We start from the raw sequence: 19,231 nt of genomic DNA, 5'->3' as shown, positions 1-19,231 counted from the left end.
ACCTGGGTTCTCGCTCGCAGACCAGTGTCTCTCCTCTTTCCTGACTCCTGGTGTTTACCCCGAAACATAGTTATCAGCCGTCCTTCCTCTCGGCCCGCTCCTCTTCTCGCTGCACACTCTTCCTCTCATTTGCTTCCATGCGTTTTAGTCTTTCCCCTGTGCCGCAGGCCCCCAAAGCCGTGGACTCAGCTTTGCTGTCTCTCCAGGCTGAATTTCCAGCTGTCCTGGCTGGTCCTGGGAAAGCTGAAGCCATGGTCCTCTCTGCGGACCCCGTGTGTCAGTCAGCGAATGACACCGTGCCCTCTTCCTGCCCCTACATGGCATCAGTCACGGCGGCCTGTGGATTTTGCCTCTGTTACGTGTAAAATTTCTTTCCTTTCATTCCATGCTTCATCATATCTTCCTCACTCTGTCTCTCTCCCCCTAGAGACTTTTAAAAACAGGTTAAAGACACGTTTTTCAGAAGGCTGTTTCCAGCTGCGTGGTTGTATTTGACAGTCCCTTGCACATCGTGCTGTGTGCTGGCTCCCCTGTGTACTTTGGCCTGCAGTCTTGTCTTTCCCTGGAATGTCCTCCGTCCCTCCCCTTGCTCTGCCTTCTGCCAGGCACTCCTGAATGGCCCACAAAGCCCTGTGAGTCCTGTCCCCCAACCCCATTTCCTTCCAGCCTCACACCTGCCCCTCACCTCTGTGCGCGTCTTCAGCTCGCAGTTCTTCCCTCTGCCACCCCCAACCCCAAGAGGTTCCGCCATGACTGGCTCCTTCCTAACATTGGTTTGCCCTCAAGTACGCCGCCTCCAGGAAGCCTTCCCTGACTGCCCTGGAAATAGCATCCGCACACACACATACCTGACGGGCACGCTCTCGCTCCTTCCCCCACTCTGAGTTCTCTGTAGAGCTTAAAACAACCTGAGGTTGTATTATTTATTTGTACTTATTTGACCCTATTGGAATATAAGTCTCCAGAGGAACGGAGGACTTGTTTTCTGCCATTTCCTCAGGTCACAGCTCACTAGGCAGTCAGTAAAACTTTGCGGAATAAGTGGTGAAATCCTTCTTCCCTGTCAGGGCTGCTGCCCTACCTCTTCAGGAACCCTCCAAGGCAGAATCATCCCATGTTGTTCATCTCTTGCCTGGGTGCTTTGTCAACTGCAGCACCTGAGCTCGTTGAGCCCGACAGGCCCATCTGTCTTCTGAGTATGAACTCAGGACAGTAGGGGCTTGGCAGTACTCACAGTTATGGTACCACCTGTCCTGACACAAAATAGAGACCCTTTAAGGGTTTCTTTGTGGTTAGTCACCTTTCCTCTTTTCACCTACTGGGCGAGTAGCAGCGCGGGCCTGCCGGGTGCCGGGCCCTGAGCCCGGTGACGTCACCATGGCCAGGACTGTGGCTCCTGTTCCCACGGAGCTGTAGCCTCTTCCCCTCTGTTTCTGAATCCAGACTGAGATAAACCTACAAGCATCTTCGTAATAGAAAAGAGTAGGCCGGATGGCTGGCTCGACAGTAAGACCCGTTTCAAAGAGAGGGCCCCCCTGTACCTCAGCATCCTCTGTCGTAGGGCAGCCCTTCACGTTGCTGCTTCCCTGCCGTGTTAGGTCTTCTCGCCAAGTTGACAGTAGGCAGAGCAGAACAGAGAAGAGCGTCCCAGGTGGCGGGGGTACGATGACAGACATCAAAGGGGAGAGGTTAGGTGAAGAGTTGGTGGAAGGGACCTGAGCCAGAGAGAGAGGCTGTGAGTCCAGAGGGGCAGGTGGAGGTGCGGGGTGGGAGTGGGGCGAGGAGAGGGGGAGCCTCCAGATAGGGCTCTGGGGGCCCAGCAGTTAGTGGGCGGGTCGCAGGAGACGGGCCAACAGCAGCAGCCGGGGAGTTAGCAGGGAACCAGGACGGTGTTCTGTTCTGGAAGCCGAGAGAAAAGGAGCTGGTGAACAGGGAGGGAGCAGCAATGTGAAGCGCCACTGAGACGCGCCGGTGCTCAGAGGAGAGCCCGAGGGCGCCCTTGGCTTTGACCGACCTGGGCGGCGACGAGAAGACGGAAGCCGGATGGAGCGGTTGCGTGGAAGTGGAGGCGCCGCGGAAGAGACCGAAACGCCTGATAACAGAACAACGTGTCTTGTACGAGACGCCGGGGAGGCGAGAGGGGCCGGGGGAGGGGAGGGCAGAGAGAGCTTCGCAGAGGAGACGCCACCCTGTGCCGGAGGGAGCCGTGAGGGTAAATTTGCCAGGCCACCGGGGAGGGGCCTTCCCGAGCAGAGGCCTGAGGTGTGGGCCGTGGGTCTTGTTGAGGGACTACAGCCCGACTGATTTGGAGCGCAGACTCCCCGCAGAATGGTGACAGGAGAGTCATCTAGAAAGGGAGGGAGGGGCCGGAGCACGGAACATTCTGGACGCTCTAGTGAGGTATTTACACTTTATTGGTGCCAGTGTCCTCAGTTCACCTTTGGAAGTACTCTTTAACGGCCAAAGACAGTAAGCGCCGACCCATTCTGAAGCGCGCATAAGCCTCTTTCAGATCTCATGTTTTATTTTAAAAACTGGGATGAATTTTACATTCTAGTCCATAATGTATCAGCTTGACTTTTTATGCAAAGATGTCCTAGTTATTTTCAGCTGAGCAAAAATGACTCCAGGAGTGCGAAGCTCATTGGTCCTCTGGGTGGCGCTTACCACCGCCGTGTACATCACACCCGCCCCGTCCCCACTGGAGTGTGTCTCTTGGCGAAGAACAGCCAGACGACCACAGGGAGAGTGTCACGATCAGACTTACAACATGGGAAGGTTGTCGTACGTGGAGGGTGGGTTGAAGGTGGGGAAACTACAGACGGGGGGGTAATGAAATCCCAGATTTCATGCAGTGGGAGTACTGAGATCTAGGAAATAGGATTCGCATGACCGGTGGCTTCACTAGATGTGAAAGTGGTGGAAAATGAAGGGTACAGAGAACTTCAGGACGATTCCCCAGTGTCTGACTTGAGCACTGAGGCTGGGAATACAGAAGAGAGCAGTGGGTTTGGTGCCCGAGGTGTGTATTGCATTGAAGGCCTTGCCAGGCGAAAGGATCCGATTTTAATTGGCGCTGTGGGTCCGGAGAGGGCTTAGGGTAGAAGTGATCAGCATGGAAGTGGCGGCTAAAGCTCTGATGGTAGATGAAATTGCTGAGAAATAGAACGCAGAGTGTCAGGAGAAGAGGGCCAGCCAGCAAGAGATCTTGGGCGACACCACTATTTAAAAGCAGAGCAAAGAAAACAGTCGTGAGAAAAATGGCGAGGGAGGAATAGATCCAAGAGGGAATATAAGGACGACCAGTAGTTCCAAATCGTCCCGCCGTCAGTGCCTGCAGGAGCCCCACTGGACTTGGTGGGCCTTCGATTATTAAAGACATGGTGACCTTAGTGAGAGCAGGTCGAGTACAGGGGGCAAATCCCGATGCAGCTGGATTGAGATGACCTCGCTTTCAAGAAGTTGAGCTTTGAGGGAGTGAGTGTTGGCTAGAAAGAGATGCAGGGTCATGGGGGGAGGATTTTTTTATTAAGTGGTTTGGTTTGGTTTTTAAGATGGGAATAGATGCACAGTTACGTGCTGACAAAGAGCCGGTATAAGGGAAGAGATGCTACGAGGCCTGCTGCCTTACACACAGGAAGTACGCTGTAAAAACAGCTGTCTGACGAATGACTGTCTACTGTTAAATTTCTCGCTCTCAGTTCCACAGGTGAAATTTGTATGTTTTATGGGCTGCCTGCTCTTTATGCTCTTCATACGCAATCGCGGTTTATTAATTTGGGGGGTGTCATTTTGTAGCCCCAGAATATTTTGCTGACAAGTGACTCTCCACTGGGTGACATTAAGATCGTTGATTTTGGTCTTTCACGAGTACTGAAGAACGGCGAAGAGCTCCGGGAGATTATGGGCACTCCCGAGTACGTGGGTGAGTATTCCCGAGAGCTGCGTGTTTTGTGTGAAGGCATCACCTTCACTGGGGAACCCACATGTGGCGTGATGAGTGGTGGGGCCTGCCGTCCACTGTGGTGAAATTCTACCATCAGAGGTCCCTTCCTTTGTATTAAGTTAAAAAATGGAAAACTTTAAAGAGTAAGGTACCAAATTGGCAGTCCCTTTCCTGGAGGGCTAAGAGAAGCCGAAGGGATTTGCTTCTACAAGGAACAGGAGAGGATGTCAGGTTATCTGAGGGTGGAAGGATATTTAACAAGCAAGGAGCTTTCAAGAACTGCAAGTTGGTAGAATAAACACTGTGAAAGTCATTGCAAGCCCTGTGATTGCATAGACGTGGGAAACAGAGGGCATTCTGCTGGGTTGATGCAGGGCTGAGAGCTTCTGGCAGAAAGAAAAAGAGAGCAGCCGAAGTGATGAACCATGGCTTCTCGGTTTGGTAGAAAAAGTGGTAAACTGTGACTTTTTGGATAGACTGGAAGGAAAATGGAGCATAAAAGAATTAGTGGTTGGATAGGTTAAAGAAAAAGAGAGATTTCTGTAGAAGAGCAAAGCAGTAAAATAATTTAAAGGTGTGACCGGGGATCACAGTTTTATCATTTAAAATGTCCGAGTAGAAAGGGCTCTTTGTGATTACAAGGCCTTGGATGTAGCTCTGCAAGGTCAGCTTCTTTAGACTAGGAGGTCGAGAAGCGCGGGTGCCAGGCCAGTAGGGTCCTGCACATCAGTGTGGAAGCTGCCCAGGGTGATGGCAGCCCGGGGAGGAGGATGGCTTTTGTGTCCGTGGGTGAGAGCATCATTGTGACCAGGAGTAGAGAAGGCTGTGGCCCGGGCCTGGAGGGAAGAAGGAGATCTGTCTGAGGGCAGAGGTGTGAAGTGGGCGGACAGGCCGTGTCCTTCTGGAAGGCCTGGGGGCGTGGCAAGAAAAAGGTGAAAGGAGAAGAGTAGTCCTTGAAGGAGCCCAGGATGGTGGGAATTTATGTAGGAAGGAAAAAAGGATTCCAGGGGGACACAGAAAGTCCCAGGGGACAGGTCGGGTTGAGGAAAACAAAGCTATAGGGCAATGACAGTACAAAAAAATACTTTGAAGTTTTAAAATACTTTCTAAAGTCCTGCAGTTTGAAACAGCAGAGCCTTTATTAATTAGGTAATAAAAGATATCGCAAGCAGAAAAACACCCTTCAAATATTGTGTTTTTTGTGGACCGGAACACAATTTCCAGTACACCAACTGGTACGTCTCACGACCGCTGAGTTAGCGTTAGGAATGTGGCTTAACATGCCGCTGCTTCGCGGGAAGCGCCCGTGAGGAACGGGAGGCCTTGTAAATGGAGGAAGGACGGGAGGCTGCGGGGCGGAAGGGCTGTGGGCCGAGACGCCGATAGGAATTACTGCGCTGAAGGAGTTCCTGAGGGTTGTTTGTTTCCCTCCGATGCTTTCTGCTCTTCGGTAAATTCTAAATTTTCTACCAAGAGCTTTTTTCCCTCCAAACAACAAAGCTGTATTCTTTATGATAAAAGCAGTACAAGCCCAACCCCCCAAAACTACAAATAACTCAGAAGGATATATAATACAGAAAGACAGGCGGGGCTCCTGTCTCTTCGCCTGGCCTGCCTTTTAAAGGGGGCCCCGTGCCCCCCAGCCCCGCCCCAGCCTTTCATACGCAGAAGGGGCTGCCTGGGTGTGTGCCCCTCCGCACTGGCCAGCTGCGGGACCTCGGTCCCCAGATCTCTCTATAACTCACGGTCCTCTGTCCACGAAACGAGGCTGTGGAAGTCCTACCTCACTGGATCTGCTCCATCACACTCTCACGTCAGCGCTCAGCACGTAATAAACACTCAGAAAAGGAAGCTAATGTTATTTCCTTCCCCACTCCTCCCACCATCTACTGCTCTCTCGGCTCTGTTGTACTTTTTCCCCACCAGTAATTTGGATACTCTGCATTTGATTTGAAGTTTCCTGGTAGTGTCTTTTAAAACTTTCTTTTTCTGTTTCTTTTTTTGGCCATGCCGCATCACTTGTGGGATCTTAGATCCCCGACCAGGGATGGAACCCGTGCCCCCTGCGGTGCAAGCCTGGAGTCCTAACCACTGGACCGCCGGGGCACTCCCTCTTTTATAACTTTTAAATAACAGTCATAGCCTCTGCTTCTCAGCTCGACAGCTTCAGATAGAAGTGGGGAAACCAATATCCCCTACACCTCCCGCTCTCCTGTTCTGGGGCAGGCTTATCTCCCACTCCTAATGCATGTGCAACTTTCAGTGTTTTGGTTTTCCCTAGAACATTTTCATTCCCTTTTTTATTGTAATTACCCCCGTTTTTTCGGCTTTGATTTTTAAATGGTTTCACTACTTATTGCCTGTCTTTTCATAGCCTAGTCTTCCTATTTCTACACTTTTGAAAACATTCGTCTTTTGGTTGACTGGATCGTACCAGTGAGTAGTCTTCAGGGAGGATTTTCCTGAATTTCCCCTGTGTCCTTGCACACTTGGGACTGTCTTTCTGTTACTTCTCTGGCTGGCAGCAGTCTAGTTAGATATTATCAAAGCAAACTTTTTCTCAACCCTGTAGGTTGTCTTTGTTGTCTGTGTGTGTGATGCATGTCCTCCAAGGATGCCCAGGTTGTTTCTAACCTTGTTGACTTTGTGTTAACGGGTGGGCATTTTAAAAGCTCACTGCAGCCACAGCATAGAGAGTAGATCAGAGGGCGGGACCAAGTGGGGGTCAGGGGGCACGTGCTGTAGACTGGGGGGGGCACGATTTAAAAGCGGGAACCTGATGCTTGATTAGATAGAGGGTGTGGGAAGAGGAAAGTGTAAAAGTTGCCAGTTTATATGGCAGTAGTTATGTATTCAGATATTAAAAAAAAAATACTAGGACCCAGCATTGGAGGATAGAGGTGCAAAAAGTAAGCAAGTTAATTATAAACATCTAGTTAGACTTTACAGTAATGCATATTGACTTATAACGTGAACTTATTTCATCTTAGCCCAAACCTTGACAGTGTCTTAGTTTGATATTTAAATTTTTCTAAGAGCAAATTTGGCAATTTTTTTCCACAAAACTAAATGTTTTCTTTTGTTTCTGATACTAGCTCCTGAAATTCTTAGTTATGATCCTATCAGCATGGCAACGGATATGTGGTGAGAATTATTTATGATGAATTGATCAAATTAGTTTTAAGAAATGAATATGATACTAAGTTTTTTACATTTTCATTGTGGTTTAGGAGCATTGGAGTGTTGGCGTATGTCATGCTGACGGGAGTATCGCCTTTCTTAGGCGATAATAAACAAGAAACGTTCCTCAACATCTCACAGATGAATCTGAGTTATTCTGAGGAAGAATTTGATGTTGTGTCTGAGTCAGCTGTTGACTTCATCAAGACACTTTTAGTTAAGAAACCTGAGTAAGTATTCGTTAATATCGATCTCTATCAATTTTTGAGCAATCTGCTCTGAACAAAAGCAGATTAACAACTGAAACCCGAAAGTGAAGACATGAAAGTGTAGACATAAAATTAGATGAAACCTTTGGCTTCTTACATCTGTTGAAAGAAAAAGTGGCAAAAATGAAAATGTTTTTTAGAAAATGTGAACTGCACCTCAGTATAACAGATATTTGCCATCTGTTCTTGGTCTTTCAAAGGGGCTTTTCAGAGGTAACTTAAAATACTATTTTTCTATATTGTGGGGAACGGCATTTGCATGCAAATGCTAAAACTTTGTTTTATTCAGGAACCACAGTAAGATCTTTGTGGCTCGTATGTCCCAAAATATAATACCTTATGCTCTAAGTTACAGTTGAGGCTTTAAACTACTTTGTCCTAATTGTAAAATGTGTATCTTTATCCAGAGATCGCGCCACTGCTGAGGAGTGTCTGAAACATCCATGGCTAACGCAGAGCAGTGTTCAGGAACCTTCTCTCAAGGTGAAAGGGGCATTAGAAGAGGCACAGGCCCTCCAGGAAGGCGATCCTGTGCCTGAAAGTCATTCAGATACTCAGAAGCCGGAAACCGAGGAATCCGTCGTCACAGAGGAGTTGATTGTAGTTACTTCATATACTTTAGGACAGTGCAGACAGTCTGAAAAAGAGAAAATGGAGCAGAAGGCCATTTCCAAACGCTTTAAATTTGAGGAACCTCTGCTGCAAGACATTCCGGGAGATTTTATCTACTGAGCAGTATTTCCCTTTAGAACTTTAAGATTTCTATATTGGAAACATTATTTATGGACTTCTGGCCAAATGGTACATGTGCTGAAAGTGGATGACCAGGTGTCACTGGTAGAAACTAAAATAACTTTGTCAAACTTGTGGAGTTAGAGAAATCAAGCCAGATTTATAAAGTTGCCAACCAGGAGGTTTAACGGGTAAAGTTACCTTTTTCAGAGTTCTTTTTAAGAAGGGAGATGCTTGAACCTTTTATTTCTGCATCCTGTTTCTCCAGAATGAGAATGTGTATGCAAAGATATCTGTAGTCACTTTCCTTAAAACTCCAACTAAAAGTGCCAAAATTAACATCTTTGTAAATCTGTTTTGCATTATTCATATCTATATCTGCATATATGTATGTTGATATTGTTACTAAAATTGATACTTTTTCACTTTGGATTTTTTGAGGGGACTAAGATTTTAATTTAAATAAGTATTTTGCAAATTTCTGAGACCTAGAATAACATCCGCTAGTTAATAATGTCTTATTTTTATATTTTATTACTGCTCTATGTTGACTTGACTTGGCTTCTGTTGTCTGTTTTCTTCCTAATGCTTTGCAGCCCTATCAGTGGAAAAGCCTGTGGCTAATTTTAGTTTTTTTCTTCAACATCGCTAGTAAGAGTGGTGGTGATTTTTCACCTCTGAAATTGTTCTGGTTTTCAAGGTCAAAGGTTAAGCCACCCTGTAATGTTAACCCAGTGTTCGCTCCGCGTGTCCCTCATCACACCTTCCTTGTCTACCCTCTTTCACAGGCTGCACCCCTGCCGCCTCCTCACACGCTTGTCACCTGACTTTGGTCTCTTGCGAGAGGCAGTGTGATCTGATCAACACAGTGGTGCTTCAGTCAGTGAGAGGACGCTATTAAGTTGTTTTTGTTAATAAAATCCCCAGGAATTGGGGAAGAAATATAAAGCACATTCATGCTGGCCATCGAGGCTCTCTGCTTCTGTTGAATTTCCCATTAGCCCCCAAGCAATACTAGGAAAAGTGGTAAGATGCCAGAATATTTATAAACCTTTACTTTGTTCGTAAACGATTTGACATTGGAAACTTTGTCATTAGGGAGGTACCCTAAGACTTGTAAGATTTATAAGAATATACTCAGTAGCATTTAATTTACTTAGGAGTGAACACTTCAGCTGTATCTGGGCCCGCAGTGAACAAATTCCTATTTAAAAAAGTGGACATGTAAAAGCGTATGCTGTATAACTTAAAGCAACTAAATCTTCTTCTTACACAGAACAGTCTGCGAGTCCTTATTTACCTTGTATTAGGTGCTTGTATCGGGTGAACACAACTTGTCTGTGACTTGTGTGCACACAGCGTGTGCTCTGTACCGTGAGCTACTCGGACCCATCCCTTCGCAGTCCGCTAGGGTGTCACGTGGTGCTTTCTTCCCAGCCTGGTTGCTCAGATGTCAGCCTCAAGACCATGGGAACCCCTAACCATCTGTTTTCAAGTGTGTGTAGGGTACTGGGCCGGACTTTCCCATGCGTGGTCTGCACGAGCTCCCAGCCCTGCCTTGCAAGTGTCGCAGGCCCTGTGTTGTTCCGACACCATCAGGTGAAATCGATTAGGCAGTTCGAACCCTCGGTTTGCACTGTTTTCTCACTAAATTGGCCTATTGATTTATACAGTTTCTTGGAAACGAGCATTTCTAAACAAGCTCTATAAAGAGGAAGAGGAAATTCTGCTACAGTGGCAATTTTCAATGAAAACCCACGGCTACAATGCTGAAGCCTCAGGTAAGTCTTGAAAAGAGGTAAAATACAATTTTAGGCAAATTTTTATAAATACCTCCGACAAAAATGGGAGGTGAGAAAAAAAATCCACTATTTGAATGACACATTTTTATACTTGATGGATTTATTCAGTTTTAAAATCATAATCATGTGGACAACAGTTAGACTTTTTCCAAGCCATTTTTTGTACTGTATTCATAATACATTTAATGTAATTGCTGTATCTGTAAAAGAAAAGAAAAATAGACGTGTTTTCTTTTAGCTGGCCACTGCCATTTGCAGTGTGCAGCTGTCCTTAGCTGCTCTTGGTGCCTTGAATTTAGAATTGTACACTGCTTTTTTGGAAGCACTTGCACTGGTAAAGGGATATATTGACATTTTTTGGTGTCTGTCATATAAATAGAGCATAAAGAGTCTTCACAGTATTGGACCAAAACTTTCTGTTAATTACTAACCAACTAGCTCTGTTAATTTTTCTTTTCACTTGTTTACAATGGACTAAACTATTCATATCCATGCAATTTAGAACTCGTTTTAATTATAATAAAATTCAACATTATAATATTTTAGCTTGATGAGAAGTTATGAAATACGCAAAATGTAAGTGGTTTTAGTCAACTGGGAAATTGTGTTTTAATGTTTCATTTTGTTGTTGTCACATGAAAAGTAGGAGAATATGGCTTTCTCTCATAGTTACAGAGGCACATCAGATGCTAACTGTGGTGTATCTTAAACTTTTCCAACAGACCTCAGTTTGGAAGAAAGTGTAGGAGAGAAGAGGTCGCTTAGAGGCTGCTGGACACGAGGTGAATGCTGTGCGGCTCCGTCCACGGAGGCCTGAGCAACATCGCTCCCTGCCACCGACATGGATCATCTCAAGGTACCAAGAAACAAATCCTAAATACATTTTAAGCTCACACTTGGAGAAATTTGAATTAGACTGATAAAATTAAAAATACGATAGTATGGCTCAAGGTCATTTAGCACTTAGGACCTTCAATTTGTTACAGAATTAAAAGAGCTGGATTAAAAACGTTAACCTCAAGAGCCTTAATTGCCAACTACGCTTTTATTGTCGGAGGGGATATGATTTACAAGTTACGAAGTGTAAAGCTCTAAATCCGTACCAGCCTCTCTCGAGCTTGACAAATGCACGTATTCAGAGAGGGGGAATTACATGGCACATCCACCCTGCCGTGGCTTTCACTCAGCGTGATTTTGGGACTCATACGTATTGGTGCTTGTATCAGCAGTGTGTTCCTTGTTGTTGCCGTGTGGTGCTGTTTGAACACATCAGCTTATGTAAAACCATCTCTCTGTTCATGGACCCCAGGGCTGTTGCAGGTTTTGTGTCTTACGAATAAAGCTGCTATAGATATTCTTTTTTCTGTTGTTTTTGTTTGGTGTTTTTTTTTTTTTTTTTTTGGCTGCATTGAGTGTTCATTGCTGCTGCTGCAGGCGGCCTTTTCTCTAGTTGCGGTGCGCGGGCTTCTCATTGCAGTGGCTTCTTTTGTTGCGGAGCACGGGCTCAGTAGTTGCGGCATGTGGGCCCTAGAGCACGCAGGCTTCAGTAGTTGTGGCGCGCAGGCTCAGTAGTTGTGGCTCACGGGCTCAGTAGTTGTGGTGCACGGGCTTAGCTGCTCGGCGGCATGTGGGATCTTCCCGGACCAGGGCTTGAACCTGTGTCCCCTGCATTGGCAGGTGGATTCTTAACCCCACTGCGCCACCAGGGAAGTTCAGATATTCTTGTCCAGGGATTTTCTGTGGACACGTTTCATTTCTCTTAAACAGGAGTAGAATTTCTAGGCCACGGGATAGATGGATATGTAACTTTTTAAGAAAATGCCCAACCATTTCTAAAGCGATTGTACTGTTTACCATTCCTGCCAGCAATATATGCAAGTTCTCATTGCTTCACATTTAGTGTTGGCCATCTTTTTTATTTTAGCCACTCTCATGGGTATGTGGTGGTATCACAAGGTGGTTTAATTTGCTATTCCCTGATGATTAATGAGGAACAAACACTATTTCATGTGTTTGTTGAACCTTTTTTGTGTCGTCCTTTTTCTCCCTTTTTATTAATTGGATAGTGAGTTGTGATAATCTTTTATATATTCTGGATACAAGTCCTTTATAGGATTTACATGTTACAGATATTTTTTTCCGACTGTGGGTTGTCTGTTTTCTCAACAGTGTCTTTTGATGAGAAGGTAGCTGTAATTTCGATGAAGTCCAATTCATCAATTTTTGTTTTACATGGTTAATACTTTCTGTATCCTCTTTAAGAAGTCCTTACCTACCCCAAAGTCACGAAGGTTTTTTTTAAGCTTTATAGTTTTAACTTTTATGTTCAGGCCTGCGATCCACTTTACACTTTTGTCCCCTTTGGTGTTAGGTAGGGTCAAGTGTCCTTGTTTTCCGTATGAATATGTAGTTGTTCCAGCACCGTTTGTCAGACCGATTTTCCTTTCCGCATTGAACTGTTTTGCTGTCCTTGTCTCAAATCATCTGACCGTATGTCTGTGGATCTACTTCTGCACACTCTTCTGTTTCATTAATTTATTTGCTTATCTTTTTGTCAGAACTTTGTAAGTCCTGATGTCAAGTACAGTAGGACTTCCAATTCCTTCATTTTTCAGACTGTTGTTTATTCTAGGTCATTTCTGAAGAAATTTTAGCGTTGGTTTGTCAACTTCTACCAAAATCACCCCCTAAAAAAGCCTCGTGGGATTTTGTTTGCGATTCATCTGTCAATCAATTTGACTTTTTAACAGTTCTCCCAGGCTGTGAACATAGTGTGTATTCCCGTTCGTTTATTTCAATTTTTCTCGGCATCGTGTTATATTTTCCAGTGTAGAGTCCTCGTACATCCTTTGCAAACTTTATCCCTGTGTATTTTGTTATTTGATGCTATTGTTTTGGATACTCTGTTTTTCAGTTTTGGTTTTTGACATTCCTAATCCTCCAGTGGTCAGTTTTAGCTCACTGTGCTTCATCAGACCTATGTTATAAATTATTCAAATAAAAATGAGTGTCATTTTCTTTTGAAGCTCTTCATTTAAAGTCTCGGTCTAAAGTTTTGTTGGTAAGAGTGGAAGTAAGTCTGCTGAATTGAAATTCATGGTAACAAAATTGGGAAGGAATAACATCCCTCCTAATTCTCTCAAAGTAGAGAGGAGGTAATAGAATCTCAGAGGGAATACATGGTTTGCCCAGGATCTTAGCAGCTGCCGGCAAAGCAGAGGATAGAATCGTTGAGCTTTCCAGGGCTTTAACCTCAGTGGAGTCTACCTTGGGCTACATATTAATGTCCATAAACAATCATTTTTTTAAAATTAGTTTTGTGTAGCTTGATTGTGGATGAATTTTTGTTAATGACTGGAGGACAGGTAACCTGGGATTAGGCTGGTACAGAGGTCAGCACATTATGCCCTTGTGGCGTGTCTGGTAAATGAAGCTTTCTTGGAACACAGCCTGTTCATTTACATCTGTCTACAGCCGCTTTCATGGGAAAACCCGCAGGGTTGAGTAGTTGCAACAGAGATCTTATGGCCTAATCAGCCCAAAATAGTTACTCTCTGGCCCTTTACAGAATAAGTTTGCCAACCCCCCTGCCAGGCTCTTGTAATCTAAACATATTCTAAATAGGAGATATTTCCTATTTCAAACCAATACGGACACAGTCCTTTGGGGAGCAGTTCATTTTACATGGCAGAATAATCTTAGGACTTTGCATTCATTCTTACAGTTTTTATTAAAACAAGTGAGTTTTATCTACTAAAACTAAACTATTTTTACTAAATATGTCATCAGCAATAGTATAACAACATTTTTACATAAAAATGTTCTCTTAGTTTCAATACACTGATCGGTTTTCATGAAAATTATTATCTCTCGGTTATCTCCATTACTGTAAAGTGACCAGTTTTCTAATAACTTGTGAGAGAAATGTACCTAGAAGAAAAAAAAAAGATATTTAGGAAGAGAGATGTTTAATCCTCAGAGAACTGGAGATGATTCAGGAGGGAAGGATTATCACCTCATCTTTGCCCCTTTCAAAGCAGCATATTCAGTGTCCTTGTCCTACACCTTAACAATTATTTCAAAATACAAAGTTTTTAGACTTAAAAGGAGTTGGAAAGATAGTAGTACAGACACATGTTGTGTAGTTGTAGTACAGTGCTAAAACCAGGAGGCTGACATCCAAGCAGTGCGTGTGTACAGTTCTACGCCACTCTATCACATGTAGTTTCCTGTAACCACAGTTTAGATACAGAACTATTTCATAGCAACAAAGATGGGTTGTGTCAACATTTTACCAGTTCAGGTAAATAGTACATCAGACAATGTTATACATTTTGTTTCCACAACCAAACAATTCCTGAGATAACTCAAGAGGAGAAGTCAAGTCGATCATATTCACCCATGTTTCTGCTCTTTCCATTGTTCTTCTTTCCTGATGTTCCAAGACTTTTTTTCCTCAACATTTTCTGTTTCAAGAACTTCCTTTTGTCATTCTTTTAAGGGAAGTCTATTCAAGCAAATTCTTTTTGTTTTCCATCATCTGGAAAGTCTTTATTTTTCCTTCGTTCCTGAAGAATAATTTTATCAGATGCAGAATTCAGAGTTGACAGTTCTTTTAGAACTTGAAAACTTTTGTGCCATTTTTCTGGCCTCCACGGTTTATGAGGATACAGCTATCATCTGAATTATCTTTCCCCTATAGGTAAGGTGGTATTTCTGCCTTGCTGCTTTCAAGCTTTTTTTCTTTGCCTTTAGTTTTCAGAAGTTTGTGTTATCATAGATTTCTTTAGGTTTACGCTGTTTAGGTTCCATTCGGCTTCTTAAATATATAGGTTTATGTCTTTTGCCAAATTTGGAAACTTTTCAGACGTTAATTCTTTCAAATGCTTTTTTCAGCCCCACCTTTCTCTTCTCCTGGGACTCCAATGACATGAATGCTAGATTTTTTTGTTATAGAACCACAGGTATTATTGTCGGCCTGTTTTCTCTGCTCAGATTGGGTAATTTCTATTTTATCTTCAAGTTCCTGATTTCTTTCCTTCTTTTCAAGTTCAGATTTTCCTGGTTCTTGGTATAAAAGCGTGGTTTTCTATTGTGTATTGGACGTCTGGTTTTATGTCACGGGACTCTGGATCTTGTCTAAATCTTCTGTTTTAAAAGCAGGCTTTTCCTGACACCGCCATACCGGTGGGTGAAGCGGGGATATGTACACTGCCTCCTCACTGCTGCCAGTTGGGGGTGAAGGTCCAGGCTCACCACTTGGCCTCTTCTGACACCCAGGCAGGGGGAGGGGTACCTCCTTACGGCTTCCCACTGAAGAATAGGGGCTCCACTGATGCCGCGGGGGGTGGGAGTACCAGCGGGCAGGAAAGGTGGGTGTAGCTCCCCTGGGCCTTCTCCGCCACCACACCCTGCAGAGGACGGGGGCCAAAGGGGCGGGCGGGGAAGGCCTTGTTCTAGCTGAGTAAGGGGAGCAAGTCTCGGCTCTCCACCTGGCCTTTGTTGACAGGCTAGGGTAGGGTTGGGGCCATTTTTTTTTCCATGGTGTCTGGCTAGAATAGGGCGATTACTGTGTGAAAGTTCTTTAGCTTGAGAAAGCAGGCTTTTCTTGGCTTTTGTTTTTGCAGCCATTGGTGTTTCTAGGCTGCTGGTTTCACCAGCACCTAGTCTGGGACACATGAGGCAAAAGAAAGCCCAGGGAACTCACTGCTGTTATCACTTGGGTCCCAAGATCCTCGGCCAATCTGCCTTCTTTTCATTTTTCAGTGTGTTTGATAAATGTCTAGGGTTTTAGCTGTGCTTAGTGGGAAGAATAGGGAAGCGTGTGTCTACTCCATCTTGTCCCTCCTGGGGGTTTTTGCTTTTTAAAGTTGACAGCAGGAGAACTCCTTCTGTGTATTTTAGATTTAAGCAAATTAGTAAATACACCTCGGATTATGAGAGCCAGGTTTCTCTCTGTTGTAGAAGGAGTGACAAGTATGGGAAGGAGGAAGTCTCCAGTGAGTGAGTGTGTGTGTGTGTGTGTACGCACGTGGGCACTAACACTAGACCACTGAAAGTAGTTTAAAATTTCTTGAGGTTCCTTATTGCCATGAGGATATATCCCACCAAGGATGTTGAGTCAGAACTGTTTGAAAGTCACTTGAAACATTTCTTCTCTGTGTGGTTCATTTGTTTCAATATTTTAAGAAGTATTTTAAAGATTTTTTTCTTTGTGATTTTATTTTTAAATTATGTAGAAACAAAAGAGCATGATTTCAAAGTCAAAAGTGTAAAACAAGGTACATTCAGGAAAGTACAGCTTCCATCCCTGTTTCCTACTTACATCCCCTGGCCATTTGTTTACTTCCCCAAAGGTAACTACTTGTATTGATTTTAGTTATTCTTCCGTTGTTTCTTTTTGAAAGTAGAAGCTAACATATGCATACATATACACATGCATATATAAAATTCCTTTTCACAAGTACAGACTCCTCAACTGTATGGAAGTCAAAGTTTATTTAACCCATTCTCTATCAATGGAGACTTGGGTTGTACCTGGGTTGTTTACAGTTTTTTGCTGTTACCAATAGTGTTACATTAAATAACCTTACATAAATGGCATTTTGTATTTTTTGCCAGTGTACTTTGGGATAAAATCTTAGATGTGGGATTGCTGAATAGAATGGTAAGTGTACGTGACATTTTTCTAGGTATTGTCAAATTCCCTCCCACAGGTGTTGTTTCATTTTGTCTTTACACCAGCAATTTAAAAATGCTTATTTCCCCACAGCCTTTTGAGAAAATAGGTTCTCAAATTTAGGGATTATTGCCAATTTGCTAGAAGAAAAATGGTATCTTCCTGTAGTTTGAATTTATATTCTTTTTAAGAGTGAGGTTGACCTTTTTTTTTTTTTCGTGTGTTTGAGTCACTTGCATTTCTTTTCTGTGAATACATAATATCTTTTGCCCATTTTTCTATTGGGTTACTGTTTTCTCAACTTTCACTCTTTAGAAATTAAGGATATTAACTTTTGTGATTTATATTCTAAATATTTTCCCATTTACCATTTGCTTTTTACTTTGCTTTTGGTATTTTTAGACATGCAGAAATTTGTTTTTATACAGTCAATTTTCTTTATTCTATAATGAATCATGGTTAGGTGAGTTTCTCCACTTCTGGGTTATAAAAGAATTCACCCATATTTTTCTGCTAGTGCTTAGATGGTTTCATTTTTACATTTAGATCTTTTGATCCAATTGGAATGTATGGTGAGCAGTTGATCCCATTTCATCTTTTTGCATATGGCTATCAGGTTGTTCCAACATCACTTTTCAAATGTCTTCCTCTCCCTCCCTGATTTAGATGCTGCTTTACCATAACCAGATTTCCATATGCACGTCTATATTTTCATTGCATTGTCTCTTCATGTGCCAGCACTTCATTATTTTATTTACAAATATGTTTTAATGTCTGTAAGACTAGCCCCCCCCCCTTCCTTACTCTTCCTTTGCAGTGATTTCCTAGCTATCGTTGCTTATTTCTTCTTCCAAAGGAATTTACAATTAATTAGCTTGTCTTTTAAAAATCACATTAAATTTAACTCAGGGAGAACTGACATCTTTATGATGAAGAATCTTGCCATCCAAGAACATGGTGTGTCTTTCCCTTTGTCCAGTTCTACATTTGTACCTTTCAGTAGTGTGTTTTAGACCGCTCATATAAGTTTTGCAGATTTCTTGCTCACTTTTTCCTAAGTAGTTTTTGTTTTGGTTTGCTTTTTGCTATTTTAAGTATTGTCTGCTCTCCATTACTTCTTCTAATGGTATATTAAATGCCTTTCATTATTAAATGAAATGTGATCTATGATACAGAGGCATGTTTCTAATATTTTCAACTCCCACTTTTGAACCCTGGATCGTAAAATGTCAACTTTTCTGTACACGTTCCTGACAGCACTTTGAACTGAGCAACTGCTGGAGTCGGCGGAAAGACAAGCCTGGATGGTGGACAGGTTACCGAGGAGGAGAGGCTCTTCCCGTGGGTGGAGGCTGGAGGCTTTTCCCATCATCACCCTCTCACCTCCTCCTTGAACGCCCCCCAACCCCTTCATGGGGCCTCCTGTGGATACAGCATCTTTTGCCCAAGCCTCCCAACAAGCAGTATAAACGCTGCCTCGCCTGTAAGACCAGCGATTGGTAAGTATTTATTCATAGTTTTCATACGGACAAACTGAAAACAGAGTCAAGCAGCCTTCAGAAAGCCCTGTGGAGCTGCTGTCGACAGAGCATTGCCCTGGCCTTCCCGCTGTGCCAGAGGCCACCATCGGTGCAGTGCTGGCTGCTTCACGTGGGTGTCATTCAGTTTAGCTTCATCTTTGCTGAATGCAACTTCACCAAAACTGGGAGTAGTAGTATAATTCTGCACAGTCTCTTAAACCGTCATTAACAGTAGAATCATATACTTACTCCAGAACCTGAGGGCTACAAGCTCAATGCAAGATGCTGATGCTGGCATTCATGCTCTGGTCACCTCACCTGTCCAGGGCTTGCTTTTACTGTATCTTCAGCTAACCTATACACTGGCCAAATGGCAGATCTTCTTTCTGGAGCATAGCTCACACCTCCCCTGCTGAGGCCTGTTTTCATGGTTTTTCTATTTGCAAGGCAGTCTCCATCACGTCTGAAATAAGCCCATGAGGTCACCAGTCCACCAAGAGGGAGGAGTGACCTGATTGGCCTCCTGGATTCCTCCTAATCGGTCTCTCTTCTACCTCGTTTTAGCACCGCTGCTTGGAACTCTTCTAGCCCAGTATTACATAAGCCGCTTGTGAGCAGAGACCATACAGCATCTTAGTAAAGGCGCGTGGGAGTCCTACCGCCACTTGTTGGCTGTGATCGCTCTTCTGCAGTCTTCATAAATCTATAATTCTTACAATTCTAGTGAGCCCTTTCTCCAGTCACCACTGGGCTGACTCATGGGGTGTGCTGGGAACACTTGCTCAAACAGTGAAAAGTCTCTCTCCTTTGCCTCTGATGATGACGTGCATCCTCCAAGATGTCTTCCAGGTCATTACTGGGAGTCCATGGCTGGATCACAGTGATCACTGGACACACAGGAAGTAGTGGGCTACAGGTATACGGCATGACTTCAAGGAAAGAAAGGACAATGTCTATTGCAAGGACCGGGTTCCGGCCTGTTCACAATCAACCATAAAGGCATTAAGAAGTCCATGGAAATATGCTTAACTGGAAATAGTACCCAAGATGGTGACTTTGAAACAGAAATCAAGGATCTTTTCACTACATACTGTTTCCTGTCA

The 19,231-nt window shown here is 43.9% G+C and overlaps 1 protein-coding gene across 1 annotated transcript in view; it reads left to right on the top strand.

Moving 5' to 3' along the window:
* STK17A (serine/threonine kinase 17a) overlaps positions 1-8,127 on the top strand; it is a gene marked incomplete at its 3' end in the record, with an annotated part of 36,928 nt that extends 28,801 nt beyond the window's left edge. The window contains exons 4-7 of the mRNA XM_079931825.1: positions 3,799-3,925; positions 7,042-7,090; positions 7,177-7,356; positions 7,803-8,127. Of these exons, the coding sequence (XP_079787951.1) occupies positions 3,799-3,925; positions 7,042-7,090; positions 7,177-7,356; positions 7,803-8,127 (681 nt within the window). The remainder of the gene's footprint in view (positions 1-3,798; positions 3,926-7,041; positions 7,091-7,176; positions 7,357-7,802) is intronic.
* Between the last annotated feature and the right edge of the window lie 11,104 nt (positions 8,128-19,231).

Source organism: Stenella coeruleoalba, assembly GCF_951394435.1.
Source record: "Stenella coeruleoalba genome assembly, chromosome: 9".
Taxonomy (NCBI): Eukaryota; Metazoa; Chordata; class Mammalia; order Artiodactyla; family Delphinidae; genus Stenella; species Stenella coeruleoalba.
This window is presented reverse-complemented; position numbering and strand designations above follow the sequence as displayed.